Genomic DNA, 23,588 nt, shown 5'->3' on the forward strand with positions numbered 1-23,588 from the left:
TATTGGCTAAGTAATTAAAAATATTAAAGAGTTGGGTGGCAAAGCCTAGAGGAAAGGTAAGGTAAGGTTTGTTGTGTAAAAAATTGCCATGTACATGACCACCTGACCAAGCCACAGGACATGAAATAAAAACCATACCCCCCCTTGCTTGCCATTTTTCTAAATTAAAAAGCCTGAAATGTTATAACATTTCCTTGCAGGGGGCTATTCCAGTCTCCTTGGTAATTTTGGTTGCCCTTTCCTGCTTCTATAAAATCGTTTCATGAGGCATGGTGTCCAGAGCTTCATCTTTTATCTTCGATCGTCTTTCCAACGATCCCCACCATGGAATTTGCCTTTTTTTCCCCACAGCAGCCGCACACCGGAAAAAGTACTTTTGAGATTTCGCATGAAAAGGGTTGTGGGCTAGCGCGGGAGCGAAGGCGCCGCCCGCCGCGGGGCCACCCAAAGCCTTGGCTTTGGTTTAAGGCAGCGTCCTCGCAGCGATTGGCTCTTGTTTCTCTCTCCCTCCCCTCTCATTGGGCAACCAGTCCCCACCCGCTAGCGCTGGTTGGTAGAGAAGGCCTCTGGGGCGGAGCCAAGATCCACGGGCCTGGCGAGTCGCACAAGGAACCGAGATGGCGGCGGCGGTGGCGCTGAGGCGAGGGGTGGCCGGCTGGGCCCGGCGCCGCTTCTTGGGAGGACTGTGGCAGGGGCGGCGAGGCTGCGCCGGAGCCCCGCTGGATGATACGGTTAATGGGCTGAGCGAGGAGCAGCAGCAGGTACAGCGGCGGAGCCCTTGCTGGGCTGAAGGTCGCTCGCCGGGAGCCTTTCTCTGCGCCTGCTCCGTCCAGACCCCGCGCAGGAGCCGCGCTTCAGAGCCGCGCTCCTGTTGGCCTCGAAGGGTCCCGCCCCGTCAGGTGCTGGCGCAGGGCTTTCTCCGGCGAAAGGCCAGTTCTCAATAACAGGGCTTTGCTTTGGACCATATGGAGCAGTGGTCTGAAAGACGCGAGCGCCTCTGAGCGCCTGCAGAGTGCCCGCTCCACCCCTCTCCTCGCCATTGGGTTTATCGTGTCCCCAAATTTCTAATGCGGTGGAGGACGACTTCCGAGTTTGAAAGGGCAACTTGTAGGCAGCCCTGATCCCCTCTTCTTCCCAGCGCAGCAACTTTCTCTTATTTTACAGGGCTGCCCTTTATAAGTTCCACAGCTGCAAGTCGGCCTGGACGTCTTTTATTCCGGAGCGAATGAAAGGGTCCCTGTGTGAGGTCTCAGGTTGATGTGGACACAGATTTGCACCCTTAGCACAGAAGTTAATTCGGAGTAGCTGCCCTTTCTCATTTACAGTCACCATTGCAGATTAATGCTCCGCTCCTAAGTGATAAGATCACTCTTTTAATGGCCAGACGAAGTGTAGTGAATTGGTTTTCTTTCTCTTACAAAAAGGCAGCTGTGGAGGCTGTGATTGAGCTTTTCTCCTCTTCTGGGTTTCCTATTAAAACAAGTGCTTCCCACCCACCCTTTCTCTCCTGCCCCCCCAAAACTTTGGTTAAGGGGGTGACAGCTAACAACCAACAGCAATAACAAAGCCACCAGATAGGAAGGAGTCAACAACCCCCCCCCCACACACCTTGTGACAGTCCTCTGCTTTAGATTGCAGATTCATTTGTACATGAAATACCTTTGGGTGGCAATCACATGTAGTTTAGTTCAAACGTTAGGGGGTATATGTTTGCTCAGCTCTATCTGGAGAAACCTCTTAAAGCTACAAGATTCCAAAATGGCTCAGGTAACTAGATTTTCTTATAGGATGGTGTAAGCCAGATAGCTCTCCTAAGTTTTTTCAGTCAGGAAATAAGATAACAGAGCTTACCAGCATATAATTTTCCATATAAAGGAGGATATTTCCATTATCCCTATCCTTTCAAAAGCACCAAAGAATAAATAAAAGTGCCTTTAAGGGTGCGTGTCAGTTCCCACCAGTTCATTTTCTTCCTTTGTGTCTCCTTGAAAGAGTGTGCTGCTAGCCTTGGAAAAGCTGTTTTCTAAATCTTAGTCAGCAACTGGTAGCTGCTTACGGTCCTTGTCGTGACACAATGGCACAAAGTCAAGGGAGGGCGTGTCTAAATTTCAGTTAGGCTCTTGCAGCACTGCTCTCTTCAGATGCAATTCTGAGTATGATTTCTTGGCAAATTAAATTGTACTGGAACCAGCAGGGTTTCCAAGTAAATACGTTGTCTGAGTTATTTCTATCCTGCCTTTCATGGCAAGCTCCCACAAGGCAGTTTGTAATGACTTTTAAAACCAATACAATAAACAATATAGATCAAAAGCAGCATCTGATACAAATACATAAGGACTTGGCAATGAAATGAATAAAAAGTTTGTGAGGGGAAACATTTAGGGTCTGTTTTGAAGGCCTGCAGAAGTGAGCCAGACTTGAGTTCATGGGGGAGAGAATTCCACAGATGTGTTTTAGGATCAGGTGGGTTGTCTCTTATGTTCTGGGATTACTGTTCAGTTGTAGAATGTACATTTTGTGTGGGTACAGAGTGCCATCTGTGATTCGGGTTGCCTGTGCTGGAATTATCTCTGATGGAAACCCTGGAGGGCCACTACCAGTTCAGAGAGGCAGGTCTGGACAAGATACAAAGCTGATGTGATTTAGTATATACTAGCTCCACTGTATTCTTTATAGTATACGGTGTGTGTAGCAGTGATGTAGCGAAACCTTTTATAGCTTATCAAGCAGTGATTTCGCTGTAAACCTCTCATGTTGTGTCCATCCATTTTAATGCAGTTTGTTTCTCCTGTAAAAAGTGAGGCTAATTATACTTGATCATACAGGTTTTTAAGTGAGTTTTAAAAAATGATAGATTCTTGTTATGTACATACTAAAGCATCTCATCCAATAGTAGCATTACAGAGCAAGTCCTAACTCCCACATCAGTTAAGAAGAGGCTGAAATGTTTCTCTATTAGCGGGCAATATTATATTTGCAGAAGGCTCTATGAATGTAAATCTCCGCTCAGTGGAAGACCTCAAAACAGGGTGTTTCAGGGCCAGTGACAGCCAAGGCCTTCTGCTTCTGAGGCTTCTCCATATTCCTGAGAGACCCCAGGATCCCATCCATCAGTTTGGCTCAGTCAGCAGTCTTGGGCCATGTATTGCATGTAGCATTCTTTAGAATGGCTCTGTGGGGTTTGATTTGGTTTTGCTGGCTTTGGGACTTTGAAATGTCACATTGCTTACTTAGTTGAACCATCACTTTTTTGGTGTTGGCATGCTGCATAGATAGGCCCAAGGGTAGTTAGGAATTAGTGTGAACTTTCTTCTACCCATCCACACACCCAAGTGCTTTTGGTATACTTTACCATAATATATTTTAACCAGAGCCATCAAACGTCTTTATGTTACTAGGTAGGGGATAACTGTTTAAAAACCAGATTAAACCTATTTTAAAATATCAAGAGATATACATTGTAGACTAGACAGAAAGTGTTTTGTCAGTAACTTCACAGGTTTCAGCTGCCACCATGGTTAGCGCTAAATAGTTTTATTGACAGTAAGTGGGAATTTAATAGAATATTCTATTCCGGGCTTGAGATCTCAAAGAAAAACAGCTAGGGAACCTTTTTGATAGCATTCAAAGGAAGGAACTTAGCAATTGTGTTTTATAATGTGCACTTTTACATTTTCATTTCTAACAGCTTCGGCAAACTATGTTCAAATTCTGTCAGGAGCACTTGGCTCCAAAGGCCCAAGAAATTGATCAGCAGAATGAATTTGAAGGCATGAGGGTAAGTGCTTCTGTACTGTGAACCTACTTATTATATAACATGACTTCGGGAGATGCATGAATATAATTTAAAGGATGCAAATATGAAGGGTTTGAGAAAGTTACAAAATGCCTACCCATTAGAAAGAATAAACAACTAAACCCGGGGAAAAGGACATGTATGCCATTCAGCAAGAATGAATAAAATATACATGTTTGGTATTGTTTCTGTCTTATTTTTCAAACTTTTCCATCTCTGTTACCTGAAAGAGTGTGTAGCCTCTCCTGAACATATAAATCTTTTCATGGAACCTTCTTCAGGTTGTACAGAGTTAACTGTTCCAGATGCTGGGTTTCTAGAATATGGGATTTAACAGATTCCCTCTTGCGTTAATTGTTAATGAGCTAGAGATATTTTTATGGGACTTCCTGCTTCTCACTGTTTTTATAAGCCCTGCAGTACTTGGAAAGTTCATATGTACTAGAACTTTTATACCTGCTGTGTTTCACAGAGAATTACTTTAAAATGTTTGCAATAGCCTTTTATGGAATCAATTTTTGAGTGCTGTGGGACCTTGCGATTGAATTATATGGTGTCCTTCACCAGGATGGCTTGGAAAGGTAACCAGTTCTCAGAAGTACAGAAAGTAAACAAAATGACTACAGTTATTGGCAATTGTACCATTTCCAGAAGGTCAATCATGCAAAATAACCATTACCAGTAAGTTACTTTGTAAATAAGCCCACAAAAGTTAGGAACCCCCCCCCCCCCGAGGGGAATTGTAATGGTCTGTTGGAGTCTGGAAAATGGCTCTGCCCATTTTCTGGCAGCCCACTTGCCTTCTAGGCTGGGCACAGAGAAGAGGCAGGTGTCCTATCTATCCTCTAACATTATTATGTAACTTCTCCTAGAGAAAGAAACTTGAAAAGCATAGATTAAAAGGTGACACCCCCACCCCACCTCCAGAAATCAGGGCCATCCGTCCTGACAATGTTCCGGGCCCAGGGAGCAGCTGTGCTGCAGTAAGGCGTTCGTCTAGAAAACCACTTGAGGACTACTGGAGTGTCAACGTATATAAGGCAGGGGAAGTCAGTTCCCCTTCTCTATGTGACTCCATCTTCCCAGGGCAGCTGGGATATTTATGAGACATAAATTCCTTCTTTGCCTTGTATATACAAGCAAAAGCCACCCAATGAGTCCTTCCAAAGGGAAGGGCAGTAACTCAGCAGCAAAGCACGTGTTTTCATGCAGGAGCTCTTGTCCCTGGTGCCTCCCGCTAAGCTTCAGCTGCTAAAACATCCAAGGTAGCAGGCTCAGGGCAAAGCTTTACCTGTGATCTTGTATAGCTGCTGCCAGTCAGAGTAGACATTATTTGGCTGGATGGACCAACAGCAGCTTTGTGTGAAGTTCAGTTGGGCATATCCCACACTACCAAAAGACCTGCCCTTCACTGTTTTAGATTCTGGCTGGACAGGCAGAAGTAGGGGGAAATCATTGTGAGTTTTGCAGGAGGAAGAAGCTCTTCCTGGATTCAAGCTGATGTGACAGAGGAGTGTCAGATACTGAGAGATCCCAGAAGCTGTTGTAAAAACAAAGTATTCTGGTTTCTGAGCTGATCTCCTGATTATAAGTGGCTGGCTCCTAATTTGAAATGGTTTGGCTTAATAGTGCTATGGTTCCCTGTCACCCTGCCAGTGAGGAAAACCTGCTGATTGGCAACCTGTCACATTTTTCAGTGTGTCAGGAATGTCTTAGGAGGATGAAGCATCACTGCAGAAGAGATGGGGCCTCAGTGGACAGTATGTCAGTTCTGGGAGATGAACACTGTTATTTAATTGGTTTTTCCCCATGTCAGGATAGTGACTCATAAGCAAAGGTTGATCTAAATGGTGATGTGCATGTAGACCTACACTAAGTTGGGGGAACAGTGCTGGTTTTATTGGACTGTAGGGACATCTGCTTGGAGCGAGATGAACTAAAAAGAGTGTTTATCAATTTTTTTGAACTCTTGCTCCTATACAAAATTACTATGCTTCTCCAAACCTGAGCCACCTCTTCAGCCAACAATTGCACCAAATCCTTCGTTCTAGCAGCCACAGGTCTGCAGTTCAGTGCTGCACAAGTAAGGATGTGTGGATTGATTCAACACTGACATTAAAAGAAGATTATAATAGGGCAACACAAGATTCCTTTCTAAAACCAGTTAGCTAACCAGTGAAGGAAGCAGGAGGAGAAACCTGTTTTGGTCCAAAGTTCGCAAATGTTTTGGTTTCTACATTACATCATCTCTGGCTATCTTTGTTGTACAGTAAACCCACAACTTATGTCCATTTAACTTGATGCACATTCAGTTTTATGCACATGGGGCGTGGAATTAAAAAGTGGGCAGGGTTCCTGGAAAAACATTGTTGGCAACCCCACCTGCCCTGTTCAGGGAAGTTTATAATGTTTGATGTTTTATCATGTTTTTAATATTCTGTTGGGAGCCGCCCAGAGTGGCTAGGGAAACCCAGCCAGATGTGCGGGGAATAAATAATAAAATTCTTATTATTCTTATTATTGAACCCAATGGGTTTTGACTATATGAAATTTTGTCTTTAGGTGTAATCCACGGAACATAACCCCCACATAGGTTGTGAGCTTACTGTATAATCCAGTCCCTTCATTTCTCCTCCTGTGTCTTGTGTGCCCCATCCTACAGAGACCTTTATAGCAGATATGTGACACATGTTTTGACTACCTGGGATCACCTTGTGGAAAATAATGTTGTATAGACTCCTTTGATCTTGGTGACCTATTGATTGTCTGCAAAATGATGGCAGAGTTTTGAGCTTGCACCAGAAATGCTATCGGGTTGGGTTGCAGAAGAGCCACAGGTCTACAGCCATGTACATTGATGGTGCTATATAAATGCTTATAATGTTCATCACATTTGTGTAATGCAAGTTCATGTGTTAACTTATTTAGGATTATAGAGTGCATCATTCTGATGGCTCTAGCTGGGAAGCAGCATGGAAGAAGTTGTTTAATTTTTTTAGTATTTCTTAATTTTTATGGAACAAATCTTTAGTGGATGTGAAGTATTCAAGGTGGCTGTGACCTTCTGTTTCACAGCAGGTTCCATGACAACCATTATTTTGCCCAGCTTTTTGCTTCTGTGGGGAAATTAAAATGATACGTTCAGGGAGATGATGAAAAAAACCCTGGTTCCTGGTCTTGTGAAAGGTCAGGGTCTCTCTAACAGCTTTCCTCTGCTCTTTGTAGGCATTTTGGAAGAAGCTGGGTGATCTAGGTGTTCTAGGAATAACTGCTCCAGGTGAGTGTGTAACTAGCCCTGCCTTCCTCATTCTGACAAAATATGGTATATTTAAGTGGGAAATGCTGCAGTTAGTAATGTCTGTGAATGAATAATTGGAGACCAAGGGCTTGAGGGGAAAACAGACCCTATTAGCTCACTGGCAGTTTGCCAAAGGCCAAGGCTGCTGAGGTCTAAAAGAACACCTTATGAATGACATGTTTTCTATATGGATATTGCCTTTGTTCGGAAATAATGTGTGCTTTTGTTACATGTGACAAACATATACGTGTCTATGATGGAGCATGCACACACAGGGAGCCCTAGTTGGCGCATGGTGCGTGCGCCCCTAGGAGTTAGTCATATGAAATATCTCCCACCGTTTCCTAAAGTTGTAACTGTGTAATTCATTCATCACTGCCTGCTCTCTTTGTTGTTTGCTTCCCTCTGACTTCACTTCTGCCCCACCTCCTGGCAGTATGTGGATATATGCCTGCCAGTTTAGGATTGCACTTCACACATCTGATGAGTGGAGCGTAGTACAAGGAAGCCTATGGCGTTATAAATCTTAACTGTGTCACAAGGCTCTTTGACTGTGTTCTAGGTAAGTCTATAAATATTTTCTTCTCCTTACCAGCTGAATATGGTGGCTCTGCGATGGGATACCTGGACCACGTGTTGGTGATGGAAGAGATTTCTCGGGCTTCCGCAGCTGTTGGGCTGAGCTACGGCGCCCACTCTAACCTTTGCATCAATCAGATGGTGAGGAACGGCAACGAAGCACAGAAAGAGAAGTACTTGCCCAAGGTATGTGGAATCGTGGAGTCTGATGTATCCAGGGAACTAGAAGCATGCTGGGTAACAGCTTCAATTACAGAACATGTTTCTTAGCGCAAAGAAAAATAATGCTCCCAAATTGGACACTTTGCCCCCATCATTTTATTTAAAATTTAATTTTATATTTCCAAGCATTTATTTATTATGAAATTTCTAGTTTGCCCTTCCTCCCAAAGGCACCTGGGGTGGCAGATATAAAAAAAGATTAAATAATATAGTTAAATATAAGAAAACATATAAAAAACAATCTAAAACATTATTAATGAAAATTCATTTTTTAAAAAAACCTGAACTCTCTATCTTTTTTAAAAAAAATTCTTCTGTTTTGTTGCTACAAGCAAAAGTCACGGATCTCTGGGAGAGAAGACTATTGGTTTGAAATCCAAATGTGCAATGAAAGTTTAAGTACATTTACTCCGGAGCAAGTTTCACTGAGTTTCATCGGACATATTTAGAATTGCATTTTGTTGAACCAGACTGGCATCCGCCTCCCACCTTCGGCTTGGAAGGTGCAAGCTGGAAAAGTCTGCATTCTTGGCTTTGGTATCCCTCTGCCTTTTTCAGAATTTAGTTTAGAATAGTTAACACACACGCTATTAAGTAGAGGCAGGAATGGCATCTGGATTTCCATAAGGTTGATTAACACATGCAAGTAGATCACTTGGTGGATGATCTGTCACAGAGCAAACGTGAATGTTTCATATTCATAAACTTGTCTGTCCTCCTGTCAAACATCATGTTTTCACTGGAGTCGGTTCACGTACCCAGCTCTGAGTCATTGCTGTTCGAAACTGCCTTATGTGTTTCATTGGGAGCAGGGGAAGCTGTTGTCATATCTGTCATATAGCACCAGATGCACTTTGGTCCCCTGTAGTGAGTCCTAATTTGCTTTCTAAAAATTCCAAACTTCAGACTGTTCCGACATGCTCTGCACACAAGGGTATTTACCAGCTTGTCCTGCAGCTTGTCCTTTGCTGCCATGTATGGTCTGTGGCTAGTTTTGGGAAGAAAAGGAAGCACTCGAGAGTCATGGGGTGCTTCTGCTGACAGAAAACAGGTTGAAGAAGGCCCTGACAGCATCATCCTCTGTTGCACCCTTAAGAACAAACCAAAACTTCAAGGCTACCTCAATCACTCCATGCTGTTTGGCACACAAGAACACTCCCTGCCTCCCATGATCAATTTCCAGTGTGATAGTAAAAGCACTAAAAACAGCACAGCACTATTAAAAGCCCTTTCCTTAAGAGCAGTCAGTTCCCAAAGGCCTGCTGAAATAAACAGTCTTCACCTGCCAGAGGATGTGTATAAGAAGACTGTGATGACTAGGAAAGGTAGGGTTCTCCAACTGTTGCTCTTTTATAAAGAGTCTACAGGGGCCACATGAAACAGGGTTTTTATTTAGTTGGGGGTGAATTACGATGGAACCCGATTTTTGCCTTTTTTGATTTTATAATACATTCCTTTTTCTTAATCATCTACTGTCACCCAAATGAATGAACAGTTTCCACTTCTATATCTAATAAACAGCCTTTGCCCATCTGAGCGCAGGATGAAACTTGTGTGGTTTGAATCTCAGTAACCTGAGACACTTGTACTCAGCATTTCATTATACATTTGAAATCATAAATCATTATTAGTAGAGGGGTGTTGTGATTGGTTATGAAATCTATTTCACGTGTAAACCAAAGAAGTTTGAAAGGGAATAGACTGTGGGGTGGGAGAGGTGGGCAGGAGGAAATTGATGGGGGGAGGCAGCAGCTGCTGTGCCAGAGGGTGGCGTAAGGGAGCCCAAAAGAAGGGTCACCACCTGCTATTCCATTGCAAGGGTCAAAGACTTTAGTTTATTGCCTACCATTCTGGCATCTCGTCCCATTCCCCTGATTTATTCCATACACTGGAGAGTCTTGTTCTTTGTGAATTGCCTTTTTTGCAAGTGTCTTCAAACCGACTGCCCTGTCCAGTCATCCATTTTCAAAGGACTGCACAGGAAAGGGGATTAAGAGGGACATCTATATCCCCTAGCACAGTTTGCTTGGCACTCTCTCCTACCTAAGGAATCCATCTAAAATTGTAGGTTTTCGTTTGCCACGTCCTCGTTAAACTGCAATGTATTGATTTTTGTGCCATTTCTTAAATAGTACACCTGATTGGAGAATTCTGCCAAAGGTAGTGTCCCCACCATAGCATGAAAAAACTTTCAGGTTTATTGAGATCTGGTTTTTAAGGCAAGAGTGGGAACACAATTCATTTTGTATCTTTCTTGCACCTCTCGTCCCTTCAGCTGATCAGCGGGGAGCATGTTGGAGCACTAGCAATGAGTGAATCCAATGCTGGTTCTGATGTTGTCTCTATGAAGCTGAGGGCAGACAGAAAAGGTAAATGCCACCGATTTGGAATTTGCCACCTGCAGTGGCCTTTGGACATTGCTGTTTAAGAATTTCTGATCCTCTATGCATTTTGTTTTGTCCATTCATTGCCAGCACAATTCTGTGTGTGTCTTTGCACCCTCCCAAACAGAATAGCCAGTGTGGTCTAATGGCTGGAGTGTCTGAAGACCTGGGAGACCAAGGTTCAAAACCCCACATGGCCATGAAGCTTCACTGGGTGACCTTGGGCCAGTCGCTGTCTAACCTATGTCACAGGGTTGTGTGGGGATGAAGTGAGGAGAGGGAGAACCGTGTACACCACCTTATGCTCCCTGGAGAAAAAGATGGGATATAAAATGTGATAAATAAATAAATAGCAGGAAATAGAAAGGGGTAATCCAGGTGCAAGATGGGCAAGAGCAGGCCAGAGGTTCCACACCCCAATTTCAGCTTCATTGGGACTGCTGAAAGGCAGGAGTGGAGAAGACAAATTTCTGGTTTCCAGAGGTCCCATGGCCTTAAAATAGAGATTATGTGGTATTAGGAACAAGAGCTGGGGAAGAAACTGTGTATGTAGAAGCCGGGTTGAGAGGCAAAAACTCCAAAGTTAAGGGAGTGTGTGATGTAAATTACACTATTCAAGATACACTGGCCTGTGGGCCAGGTATCCTGTTGTGAATATTTTGAGAACCAATATATATTTTAGCATGTATTTATTTATTTACAGAAATTTATTATATAGTGCTTGATACTAGCAAAACCTCTAAGTAATTTACAAGAAATATTTAAAATTATCAATAAAAAACAGTTAAAAGCAATTTGAAACATTTAAAAATAATTAAAAATTAATATTCAAAAAGCATCAAATTGCATCAGCATCTGCAAGTCTGGACAGCCTTGCCTAAACAAAAATGTTTTAAGCATGGGGGCAATTCTAGCCCTACTTTTCAAGAGAGCTGGCTGGTGATAGAAAAAGCCAGCTATAAAACTGAGCTGTGTAGTGTCTGTATTATTTTTTTGCAGTAGAAGATGCAGCTCTGCAAGTTTTTCTTTTTCTTGATATGCCAGACCTAGGAATGCAGGAAATCAGATTTCCAGAAATCGAGAAGAATTACTTGTGGAATGTCAAGCTGTCATGTGGGTCTTAACAGAATTTTCTGCTTGTTTCATCTTTTCTAGGAGATTATTTTGTTTTGAACGGGAACAAATTTTGGATTACCAATGGTCCAGATGCTGACGTCCTAATTGTTTATGCTAAAACAGATCCAAGTGCTGTTCCAGCTTCTCAAGGGATAACAGCATTCATTGTGGAGAAGGTAGGTTTATGGGACAGTGATGCTCCCTCTTCCAAGGAAGATACTTTCCAGGTGGTTTCTGGTCACTCAGGTGTGAGATTTCTTGATGGGGGGGGGGGGAGTCACGCTTTCGTTCCTACCCCTTGACTTGCACATCAGAATGAATTCAAAATTCTTCCCTGCTGAATGAATCTACAATGGTTGCTGAAGTAAGCTGTAGGCAGGTGATAGTACTTGTTGTTCAGAAGTTTGCCGTGCTGCTCTGTGGCACATGGAACAGAGCCAAGGAATCTGTGCTGATGTTCCCTGAAAGTTCTGGGCAAATGCCACATTTGAGTCCCTGTGAGGAGAGGATTCTCCTGGGCAAGCTCTACAGATGGTAAAGTTGGATATTTGGCCAGACACCAGAGCCAGCAAAGGACCTGCCATACAGTGTTCCATTTTGAGAAGAAGACACGGGGGCTCAGGTCTGCCTGGAAACAACAGAGTTCACTCTGATTGGGGTGTTCGTTCCCTAATATCTGAAGTTCTTGACTTGATGATGAAGGAAATAAACTTGGGATTATCTGTAGGCACTTTCATGTTTCAAATATTTTAATCCTCTCCCTGCTTATCCTCTGAATTGTCATGCAGTGTGCCATCATTCGATCGGCCTCTTTATAAAAAATGGATTTTTCTAGTAGTTCTTCCTCCCCTTTTCTTCAGGGTACACCTGGTTTCAGCACCGCACAAAAGCTTGATAAACTGGGAATGAGAGGGTCAAATACCTGTGAATTGGTCTTTGAGGACTGCAAGATTCCTGGTGAGTGATACTGAAGTTGACCTACCTCCCTCAACCCATGGCAACTCTTTCCTTACTTATATTTTCTAGTCACTGCAATGTTCAAATATGTGTACAATGAAAAGTTAGAAAAAAATAAAACCCATCATGAAAAGCATATGTTATTAAATAGTTCAAGCAAGTAATATATAAAAGCATCATCAAATCTACTTGGCCCATCATTAGTTTTGTTTTGCAATATTAATCTTATCAAGCTTGTCTAGAAATGAAGGTCTTAATTGTTGCTTGAAGGGGGCAAGCTTGTGGATCTGCTGTACACCTCTGGAAAGTGGACCAAGACTGAAGGTGATATTACTGCGAGGCCATCAGTTGAAAGACTAGCCAGGATAGGCTACCACATTTACACTCGCTGTGGCTGATTTCTGTCCCGTGGGAAAAGCCAAGATTTCTTCCTTGGTTCCCTTTGTGTGGTGGCAAGTTCTTCCCCAACCACCCTCAATTTTCAGATGTTACTGAGAAGCTCCAGGACTGAGAGCCAGTGTGATGTAGTGGTTAAGAGCGGTAGTCTCGTAATCTGGGGAACCGGGTTCGAGTCTCCGCTCCTCCACATGCAGCTGCTGGGTGACCTTGGGCTAGTCAGACTTCTTTGAAGTCTCTCAGCCCCACTCAACTCACAGAGTGTTTGTTGTGGGGGAGGAAGGGAAAGGAGAATGTTAGCCACTTTGAGACTCCTTAAAGGGAGTGAAAGGCGGGATATCAAATCCAAATCCAAACTGATTGCTTGCCCCCTCTTTCCCAAGGACAAACTTCTCAGAAACACCAATTAAATGGCTGCTGGGCTGCCATTTTTCCTTCCAGTCTGCTTCCGATCCTTCCAGTGTGCTCTCGTGGTCACAGGCTCCCTCTCCTCAGCGGAAGAGATTAGTAGCAGTACCAAAGAACGCGTGTTCTTTTTGAGACTCCCTCTGATCTCCCAGGACCACTTCAATTATTGCTCAGTGTCGAGCTGCTTCAATAGATTCCTGCATCTCCAACGCAACATTTCCCTTAGATCAGAGTGTGCTTTTGAGTGTTTGCCACCCCCTCTGCTGTATTAGCGTACGGGTTTGTCATTGGCACTCCACCAAGTGTTGCGCAGGTTCCTTTGATTGTGAGTTCTGCCCCACGGAGTCCCACTCTTAGGTCACACAGCAATGGTCAGGAGCGGATTTGGAAAGCTCATCTTATATTTTGCCCGAGGCGTAATTGTTGAAGGTACATTCAGGGAATTCAGATGCAGCTCTTTCCTTTTTTGTTTTTTTGTTTTTGTATTTCACAAGGAGTTACTTCATGCAGTTTCTCCGTTCAGCAGCATTACCCATGCTATTTGCCAACTGTGTTTTTTTTTTAAATTAATTCTCTGCTTCCACCCATGAGCCCCATGCTTCCTTCCTCGGTCCCTGCAGGTTGGGAGGGAAAATCCAAATTCATCAATTAAGATCGGTATGTGGTATGGAGTAACACCACTGATTCAGGCACCATTTGCAGTGCAGAAATTGATACAGTACTGGCCTCATGCGCATGGGATGCCAGCACATGCAGGAAACTACACTGGGTTAGTGTTATGTCTGAACCAGTGATCCTCTCTTGCTCCCTACAAACCATGATCTCTAGCTAAGGTTTGTCCTTGGCTCACTGATCATGAGTGGTTGGAGCAAAACGAATCACAGTTTGGATATAATGCCAAGTCTGGAATCATGATTTCCTTCTTGTGAAGGAGGAGCAAACTGATGAAGATCAGCGCTTTTATGGTAAACCATTAACTATGGCTTCCCATAATGTGTGAACAGGGTGAAAAAGTTGGCTTAAGTCAACTGAATGCATATGTGTGCCAAATTTTGTAATACATATATATTTTAGTCTAGAACTCGGAGTCTCCTGTCTGTAGCAGGCACTTGGAATCATGCTGCGTTCAGCACTCTGATCACCAACAGATTAAAACAAGTTCCCATTGAAGCTAATTCATGCATAATTTGATCTGTCCCTTAGTAACGATGCCAAGACGTAGGCTGTAAACACACTTTGTTGTTTTGTGCAAGGTACATGAGCAACTGAGATCGTGTTGCTGCTTTCTCTTAGTTTATGTTGCTTGAAAATAAAAAGCGATGTTTGAGTGTAAGGTGTAACTGTGTTTGTGCTTATATACTGGGGCATACTCCTATGTGGGGACGCGGGTGGCGCTGTGGGTTAAATCACAGAGCCTAGGACTTTGAATCTCCGTGACGGGGTGAGCTCCCGTTGCTCAGTCCCTGCTCCTGCCCACCTAGCAGTTCAAAAGCGCACAGTGCAAGTAGATAAATAGGTACTGCTCTGGCGGGAAGGTAAATGGTGTTTCTGTGCGCTGATCTGGTTTACCAGAAGCGGCTTAGTGGAAGCTGTACGCCAGCTCCCTCGGCCAATAAAGTGAGATGAGCGCCACAACCCCAGAGTCGGCCATGACTGGACCTAATGGTCAGGGGTCCCTTTACCTTTACTCCCTATGTGAGCACACATATATAAACGCACAAGGAACACACTATCCAGTGTAGGTTCATCAGAAATCAACTTTCCCTTTCTCCTCACAGCTGCGAATGTCTTGGGGCAACTGAGTAAAGGAGTCTATGTGTTGATGAGTGGCTTGGATCTGGAGAGACTTGTGTTGTCTGGCGGACCCCTGGGGTAAATATGTATTTATTTATTACTCTAGTGACATGGCTTGTTGTGCTTCATTGGTTCTATTAATACATGGAATCGCCACCACTTTAATGGCTGGAGGGGGATGCTCATCTTTTTATGAACTAGTGACCTCACACAACTGCTGTGCCACAGGACAGCTTGAAAACAGCTGTGGTAATTGTGCTATGTGGATAGTCTGTTTAGACACAGCAGATATTTTGCTCTCTAATGAGAGGACCTGCCCTTCTCCCTGAATGTAGAGATGCCATGGGATTCTCCCTGACATGAAACTCTTGCCTTTGGGAATCCTTGAAAAGCAGCGAGGCCTTGGCTAGGTCTTAAGGCCAGCCAGAGTTTGTGGACCCCGGGTTAATGCTATTGCCAACTACAGAGTAGACTGCCCTGTGGCATATTTTTGCCCCTTTTATTTTCAATATCCAACCTGATGGAGACTTTTGAAAAGCAGCAGCTTTTGAGGATCTCAAGCAGAGAGGCCTTTCCCATCACCTGCTACCTGGTCTCCCTGGTGACCCTATTAACTGGGGTTGCCGGTGATCTAATATAGGATTTTGTGAATAGATTAGTGCCACCACTAAACTGGTCCCTAACCTACTATGACGTCTGGATTTATTTAATTATATTTAGTGGACAAACAGAGCTACATGCATTTGTTAAAATTTACAGGTTTCTCTATGGCGGGAGTTGTTATCCTGTCCTATCCAACTATCCATCTAAGCATACCCATGTAGGTATTGCAACATCTCATTTGTGACTTTTTCAGTTTATCTGTAGGCTACTTTTTATTGTTATTCCTGCTTTTGCAGCTCCTTTATTTTTTTGGTTATATGGATTGTATTTTGATGATGATGTTTTGATGTTTTTATTGACTCTCTATAAGCCAACTTTTCAAAGGCAGGATGGAAATCTTAAAAATCTGCATGCCTCTTTCCCTTCCAGGATCATGCAGGCTGTCCTGGACCATGCACTCCCATATTTACATGTGAGGGAAGCTTTTGGACAGAAAATTGGCCATTTTCAGGTGAGAGCCATAAGAGGGTTGCCAGTGAACTTTTAGAGCCTGCTTTTAGAGCCTGCTTCCTTTTACAGTTGGATAAAGCTGGTTCTGGATCAATCTGTCTTCCTCAGATAAATATTTCCACCTAGGGCTGTGATGCTGCTTATTTCCTAACAAGCAATTCTGAAGCTAACCATTTTCCCCAAGTTCCTTTTTAGTTGCTGGCTGATTTTAATGTAACACTGAAATGTCTCCTATTGCTAGAACCTCATGATGATGTGCATTCAGAAATTTAGGGCTTAGGAGAAATCCAGGGTTTGGTTTCGATTTCCTGATTATGGCAGCTGATGTTAGCTTTGAATATTCAGGTAACTATTTCAACTTTAGTTGGATTTGGAATCGCAGTGTGCACTACTGGATGCTTGTCTTTTTAGTGGTCAACCAAACTCTCTTTTTTAAATATATAGGCAGGTACGTTTAAGTCTGGGTTTTTAAAAATAGGATCCAGGTTGCTGCTGTCCGAATGCTAAATGTATGCAGCAAGCCCGCAATTTATGTGCATTTAACTTGTGCACATTCAGCTTTACACACGTGGCAAAATAAATAAATAGATAAATAAGGGGGCGGAGGAAATGACTTTGGCAGTCCCACATGCCATTGAACCTAATGTGTTTTGACTACAGTGGTACCACTGGTTATGAACTTAATTCGTTCCAGCGGTCCGTTCTTAACCTGAGATACCACTTTAGCTAATGGGGCCTGCCGAAACTGCCGCACAATTTCTGTTCTCATCCTGAGGTAAAGTTCTTAACCCAAGGTACTAGTGCCAGGTTAGCGGAGTCCGTAACCCAAAGTGTTTGTAACCCGAGGTGTTTGTAACCTGAGGTACCACTGTATACACAACTTTGACTTTAGGCACTATTCCCGGAACGTAACCCCTATGTAAGTTGCGGGCTTCCTGTAACTTTTAACTTAATAATTTTTATTAATTTACTTTATGTGTGTATACTTGTTGCCATCTTAATTGTTTTTGTACTAAGGATAGCAGCAAGGGGTGATAAAAATTGTGAAAATAAATCCAAATCTCTCTCTCTCCTTATGCTCTGATTAGCTCATGCAGGGTAAAATGGCTGATATGTACACACGGCTGATGGCTTGTCGACAGTATGTGTACAATGTCGCAAAGGCCTGTGATCGAGGACACTGCAATGCAAAGGTGAGCTCATGGGTGCTTGCAACATTTCTTTTTGACCCTTCTGTATTTTGTGTAAGCAGGAGGGGTGAAGAATCAGTAAGAGACTTAAGTCCACAGCAGAAAATATATGATGTTTTGAATACACTCTTAAAGGAGAAGAATACTTCCTTGCCCACCTGGCAATGGCTTTCCTTTTGCGTATAGATGCAGCATGAGAAATTGAACTGGTACTAGAATATTGTGCCACTTGCTTTTGCCACTAATATCATAGCTTTCATGTGCTCATGATGACAACCTAATAGGATGGACAATGGAAGTGCTGTCTCTTATCTTAAATCCCATGTGTACCTAAACTCAGCGTAGCATGAAGCCATGAATGTTATGGTGTCTGTTGCAATTCGCAGGTGGGTGGGGGTAGTCAGAGCTTAAGGGGTGCATAACAGTGCCCTCATCTCGGAAGAAAAGGTGGGTGCTTCCTTGTTGGTAACCATGGTGCGAATTCGAAATCTGGTTTAGCTAGAAAGACGGCTGGCCTGGCTTAGACAATTCTGCCAGTCGCTTGTGGGGGGTTGGGGCCAGAAGAGCTGAACGTCTATCTTGGAAGTTCTTGATTGAAAATGATCTTATCTGCCCCACCAGGACTGTGCAGGAGTGATTCTCTACTCTGCGGAATGTGCTACGCAGGTCGCTTTGGATGGAATTCAGTGTCTGGGTAAGATCACAGATGTGCATGTGGTTATCCCACCAAAAGGCAGGCTGACCTAGCAGGCAGTTGCACAATTTCATGCCATCTTCTTGTTACCCTGCTTTAATCATGGAATTGGGAGCAATTATTACTACTAATAATAACTTTATTATTTGTACCCCACCCACCTGACTGGGTTGCCCCAGCCGCTCTGGGCTAACAAGTGATATCCATTTGAGTGATCTCCATTTTAGCCAAATTCAGCATTCATCATCCCACAAGCCTGTTGCCCGCAGGACCCAGTCTGCATCCAAGAGCTCTGTCTCTTGTTAGACTTTAAGGCTGCCTTCTTGTGTTGCAGGTGGAAACGGCTACATCAATGACTACCCTATGGGTCGCTTTCTGCGCGATGCCAAACTGTATGAAATAGGCGCAGGAACCAGCGAGGTGCGGAGAATCATCATAGGCCGGTCGTTTAACGCTGCCTTTAAGTAGTGCTGTCGTTCGAGGAGAATCACACTTCAAACCGAGAGGCCTTTTATTTCTAAGACTGTAAAAGCGCACAAGCATTTTTCCGCTCCCGCTACCAGAATGACCACCTCCACTTATCTCTCGACCTTCTGTTCTCAATGCAAACCCAACTAGATTCCCTAAGAACATGCGATTGCATTACAATTACAGTGGAATACAGTAGAAAGCTCAAGTGGAATATGTGGATATCTGCCAACATGGCTTGCTTAGAAAGGGAGAAATTTTGTACACTTTAAAAAAGAGTATCAGTTTTGTGAACTATTGAAGTAGATTTCTCTCTCTCCCGAATGTGGTGTTTTTAGTGAATGGGATTAGCAGCATGGTGTTCCGTTGCATCACACCTCCAGAATGCTAGCTGACTTTATGGGGTTCTTTTGCATTTCATGGGATCAGCCACCCAAGCAGCATTAAGGCTGCTGCTGAAACATTGGTAACATGGGAGGTATGCATTTTTGTTTGTTCCTATCCTCTCTTGCTGCTTACTGAGGTATATTAATACCCTGCGAAGCCTTCATTCATTTGATGAACTGCCACCTCATGCTTGATTCATGCGGTGATGTCACCATCTATCATTCTGGAAGCAGTTAAAATGTCAAAACACTACAATGTGCCGGCCGAGAGTGAATTGGGGAGGAGGCGGAGGAGGCAACTTGACTGGGGAATGTTAGGTGCTTTTGCAAAGCTTCCCCTCGGTGAACATGGCTGCATGTACAATTTGCTCTGCCTACTAGAAGAAACGAAAGCTCAGCTGATGGATAAGACGGGAGGGATCTAGTGGTGCTTTACACACCATCATATGAGGACTGAAAGGTTTTTGGTTTTTACTGGGTGGTAAACAGTGTGACACAATTTCCAAAGATGTTAAAGTCCAGGCAAAAACAGAAGTTGGCTAGGATTTAAAATGGTTGTCGGTGGCTGGATTATTGTCTTCCATTGATTTCTCTCTCTGGGCAGTACCTTACCATGAACTTTTAGGCTGATCCTGTACTGTCCACATAAACGATGGAAAGGGAGACAGTATAATGAAAACCAGCAGCTTCCAGCACTTGAGCTCTGTTAATCTTAGACCAATTCATGAAGGGATTGGCGTGGCTTGAATCTAACGGAGAACCAGTATGCTAGAACACACAAGGTTTATGTTGGTAAGCTGGTCTTAATAATTCAGTCTTTCTCATATAACACATTCAATTTTCTAACGAGAGGGGATCCTTTCACTGCAAGCAGACATGCTTGCATAAGTCAGACTTCCTTTTATTTTCCAGTTATATACCACTTTTCACCCAAGTGATTTTGAAGTGGGTCAAATAGGTTCTTATGTGCCAAAAGCAGCGAACAGAACCAGGCACTGTGGGCCATGCCTGTGGGACAGAAAACATCAACCCCACAAACATCTAAAGCTCAAATAAATTGTGGAAACCCTTCAGATCTGATGGGGTCATGGGGAATCTTGATTAGTAATTGGTAACCCGGTCAACTTTTTCAAACCCAAGACACATCTTTAAATCCCATATGCACAACGTATGATTGACTTAAAACCTTTTACTATTTCTGTACAACTTTCCCCTTTCTTCTTAATAAACGTTTTTTAAAAGGTGGTGGTGACAGCACTTGATGGTTGAAATGGACCTTGAAGGTGGAAATCATGACAATCTCTTTGACCATTCAGAATGAGATGCTCTTTTGGGAACAGCCCTAGAGCATAGCATATTTGGTCTTCAGTGTTATTTAAGTCTCACAGAGTCTCTGAGGACACCAGCTTTCATTTCAAAAGATAAGTAGTGGATGGGCAAAAGTTGGCAGTATTGCACACTGTCAAACAAATTGCCCATCTCTCAGCATACATGTCCCATTAAAATTCATGGAATCTTTGCATCTCTCAATCACGTTAGATTCTGCAGCCTTCTGCCTCATTTTCAGAAAGTATCTGTTAAAGGGCAGTTATTGGAAGAGAGACACAGAAACAGGAAGTGTTTCTAAAGCGCAGTGAAATGTTGCTTTTAACCCATTTTGAAATCTTAATTTGCAGCAGGATTGTTTATACATCATAAAATGTGGTAGCAGGTACAGCTTTATCACCCAACTTGTCCAAAGCTCCATTGCAGTGAGTGTAAGAGTTGAATAATACAAAGGAACGGATTCAACTCGGGAGGTTGTGGTCTCTCCTTCACTGGAGGTTTTTAAGCAGAGGTTGGATGGCCACCTGTCATGGATGATCTAGTTGAGATTCCTGTATTGCAAGGGGTTGGACTAGATGATCCTTGGGGTCCTTTCCAAGTCTACAGTTTTATGATCTTTAACACTCTGACTTCTAAATTTGCTGCCTGGCCCTTGGGCGAGCTTCTTCACAGAAGTGTTAAGATGGAATCCGTAATTCTTCTGGGAGATTGCTAATAAAACTCTGGATGTATCCATAAGTCAATGTGATTGAATGTATTGAGTGGTTTATTCAAAGGGTTCTTTCCAATGTAATGTGAAACATGGAGAAATTGCTGACTAACAGATGGGTTTGTTGAATGCATTAATGTTGATTAAACTATTGCAGTACAAACAAATATATGCCCCCTATTCATGTATCAGCTATTAGCATGCTCTAGTATGCCCAGCAGGAGGCAGGTAGAAACTTCATGTGCTTCTTAGCATTAAATCACCACAACTGTGAAGCAAACCTCTCCCAACCAGTACATCCTGTATGGGTGAAACTGGTGTGTATGTTGGGGAGGGGTTCACTTTTTTAGCTGCGATACTCCTTCCTTCACTACACATTGGGCAGATACAGGGACCTTTGATCACTGGGGAGTCATAACCAGCAGCAGGCATTATATAAGGCCAAACTACCCAAACATGTCTTTCTACTGTTGCATTATGTAGATTAGTGGCCATTTTGCTAATCCTATTGTTGCCAGATGCACTGCTTTTCACAAGATGCACCTTCATAATTACTGTGTTGGGAGGATGGGGCCACAGGGAGTTGACAAGAGAATGCCAACCTTATTTAATGTTTTTAGATTTATGGCTGGACTGGTGCAAGAACCTGTTGTTAGGCCTTGGGCCTGGATTCGAACACTTGCTGCAGCAGGGAGGAGTAATTTGCAAAATATCTCTCTGTAGAAAGGGATTACCTTTCTCATAACTGGGGGCCTAGTTTGTAATCTAAATTACCAGGATCTTTAACTTAATTGTGTAGGAGCCAGATATACCACCAGCTTTGTTAATTTTTTGCCGTTACACTTTGCAGGCAGCACTGAGGCCCCATAGGCTGGCAGCACTTCCAAACAGTTTCTGATTATTCTCATTATTATTGCAAGTACAGTGGTACCTCGGGTTATAGGCGCTTCAGGTTACGCAATTTCGGGTTGCGCACTGCTCCGAACCCAGAAGTACCGGAACGGGTTACTTCTGGGTTTCTGTGCTCGCGCATGCGCAGAAACACTAAATCACACTTTGTGCACGGATCACATGCACAACCCGAGTTTCCACTGTACAGCATGAGACTCTTAATATCAGGGTCTTGGGTTTGAGTCCCACATTGGGCAAAAAGATTCCTGCCTTGCAGGGGGTTGGACTAGAAGACCCTCGTGGTCCCTTTCAACACTGCAGTTCTATATGATGAAGAATTTTCCAGCAACTTACCAGCAGATTGGTGGTCATTGTTACCCCCTGAGGCTTGTTCCACAGAACAGAGCAACTTGCATTAAACCGAATGTGTGTGTACTATGCAGGCAGTGGCAGCTCAAGCCCATTGAGACAGGGCAGAAGGTAAAGAGGACAATAATAGATGGAGCCAGATGCAGTGGCTGGCAGAGCCAACAAATTCAGCTGGACAGCTGAGGGGCAGGTAGTAGCTCTCCTTTCCCTACTCCCTGCCCTTGTTGCAGGATCACGCTTGCTCTCGGGGGGGGGGGGGGCATCAGTGTGCCTCCTGCAGCCTGCGGCTCACTGACAATGGCCAGTGCTACCCCTTTCTGAGGAATTGCTGCGCTGAAAGATTAGGAAGAGGGCTTCACTTCAGCATAAAGGAGCTAACAGCTGTGAAGAGAAGACAAAAACATCCTTGAGCGAAGCAGACAATATTGTGCGGGGTGGAAAGAGGAGTGGGGATTACCGTTAGCAGAGCTGCGATCTCTCTTTCTTGCACCTGTTGCTTGCTGAAAGGCTAATGCTGGGGCCCAGTTGTCAGCCGCAATGAAAAAGCCTCTAGTCCAAGAAAAAGGCAGGCAGGCCATCCACGCAGGAAGGGCCAAGAGCAGAGGGGAGGGAAAGGAAATGCAACATGTGGAGGCAAGAGGCTGGCGGGCGAGGTGCCCGATTGCCTCAAATCTCCATCCGCACTTAAGCACCAGGTAGGTGGAACATTGCTGCAATGGGATAGGTGTAGCAAGAGGCGGGCGGTGAAAATTGGCAGATTGCACTCAGATTTGCAGGCGAGGTGCTTTGCAAGCTAGCTGCTTAGCCTAAACTTAATGGTAGAAAAATAAAGCTTAAGTGGCTAAGGGACTCTGGGTGCCTACAAATGGGTTTATATTGTGGGATCGGCGCTTCTCCTGTAGATACGCATTTTTCTATATTTGCACAGCTTTGCTGTGGCATCAAAATGACAGCCTGCATTTTCCCCATTTAATCCCTTTCCAGGAAAAATCCCGTAAATTAAACTCCATTTGCGTTCTCTCGACAGGTCGTTTTCAATATTAAGTCCCCAACTGGAAGCATTCTCTGCCCGTGAATCAGGATGTTTCTAGTTCAGATCCTTCCTCAGCCATAAACTTGCTAGCAAAAGTACAGGTAATCATGTGGGTCCATTGACAGGCAGGAATTAAAATGCCACACAGTACAGGAAACACCTTCAATGGAGCCGGCTGAAATGTCACAGAGTAGTGAGTCCGTCTCTCTCTGCCTCACCTTGTCTGCCAAAGTGGAGTAATACAGAACTACTGCATCATTCCATGTTGCCTTATGGCTAGGATGATTTAAGGATTACAAGATAATACAAGGGAAGGTGTTTGAACAGAAGTGCTATACAAATGCGAATATGACAATTTAGTGATTCCATTTCATCGTTCAGGTGTGATGCTAAAGTTGTTGACTGCAAGATGAATGAGGTTATTTCTGTTAGTCCCATGACTGTGTATCAGTGCAAAGA

At 43.7% G+C, this 23,588-nt stretch overlaps 1 protein-coding gene across 1 annotated transcript; it reads left to right on the forward strand.

The window, feature by feature from the left end:
* Nucleotides 1-574: 574 nt before the first annotated feature.
* IVD (isovaleryl-CoA dehydrogenase) lies at nt 575-21,003 on the forward strand. The gene is made up of 12 exons (XM_083744998.1): nt 575-761; nt 3,689-3,778; nt 7,022-7,073; nt 7,690-7,859; nt 10,171-10,264; nt 11,435-11,571; nt 12,256-12,352; nt 14,935-15,028; nt 15,983-16,064; nt 17,152-17,256; nt 17,875-17,947; nt 18,282-21,003. Exons 1-12 carry the CDS (start codon nt 618-620, stop codon nt 18,413-18,415), a joined length of 1,272 nt encoding a protein of 423 aa, XP_083601124.1. The 5' UTR covers nt 575-617; the 3' UTR covers nt 18,416-21,003.
* The last annotated feature ends 2,585 nt before the right edge of the window (nt 21,004-23,588 follow it).

The sequence above is a fragment of the Podarcis gaigeae genome, assembly GCF_964106915.1.
Source record: "Podarcis gaigeae genome assembly, chromosome: 1".
In the NCBI taxonomy this organism is placed as follows: domain Eukaryota; kingdom Metazoa; phylum Chordata; class Lepidosauria; order Squamata; family Lacertidae; genus Podarcis; species Podarcis gaigeae.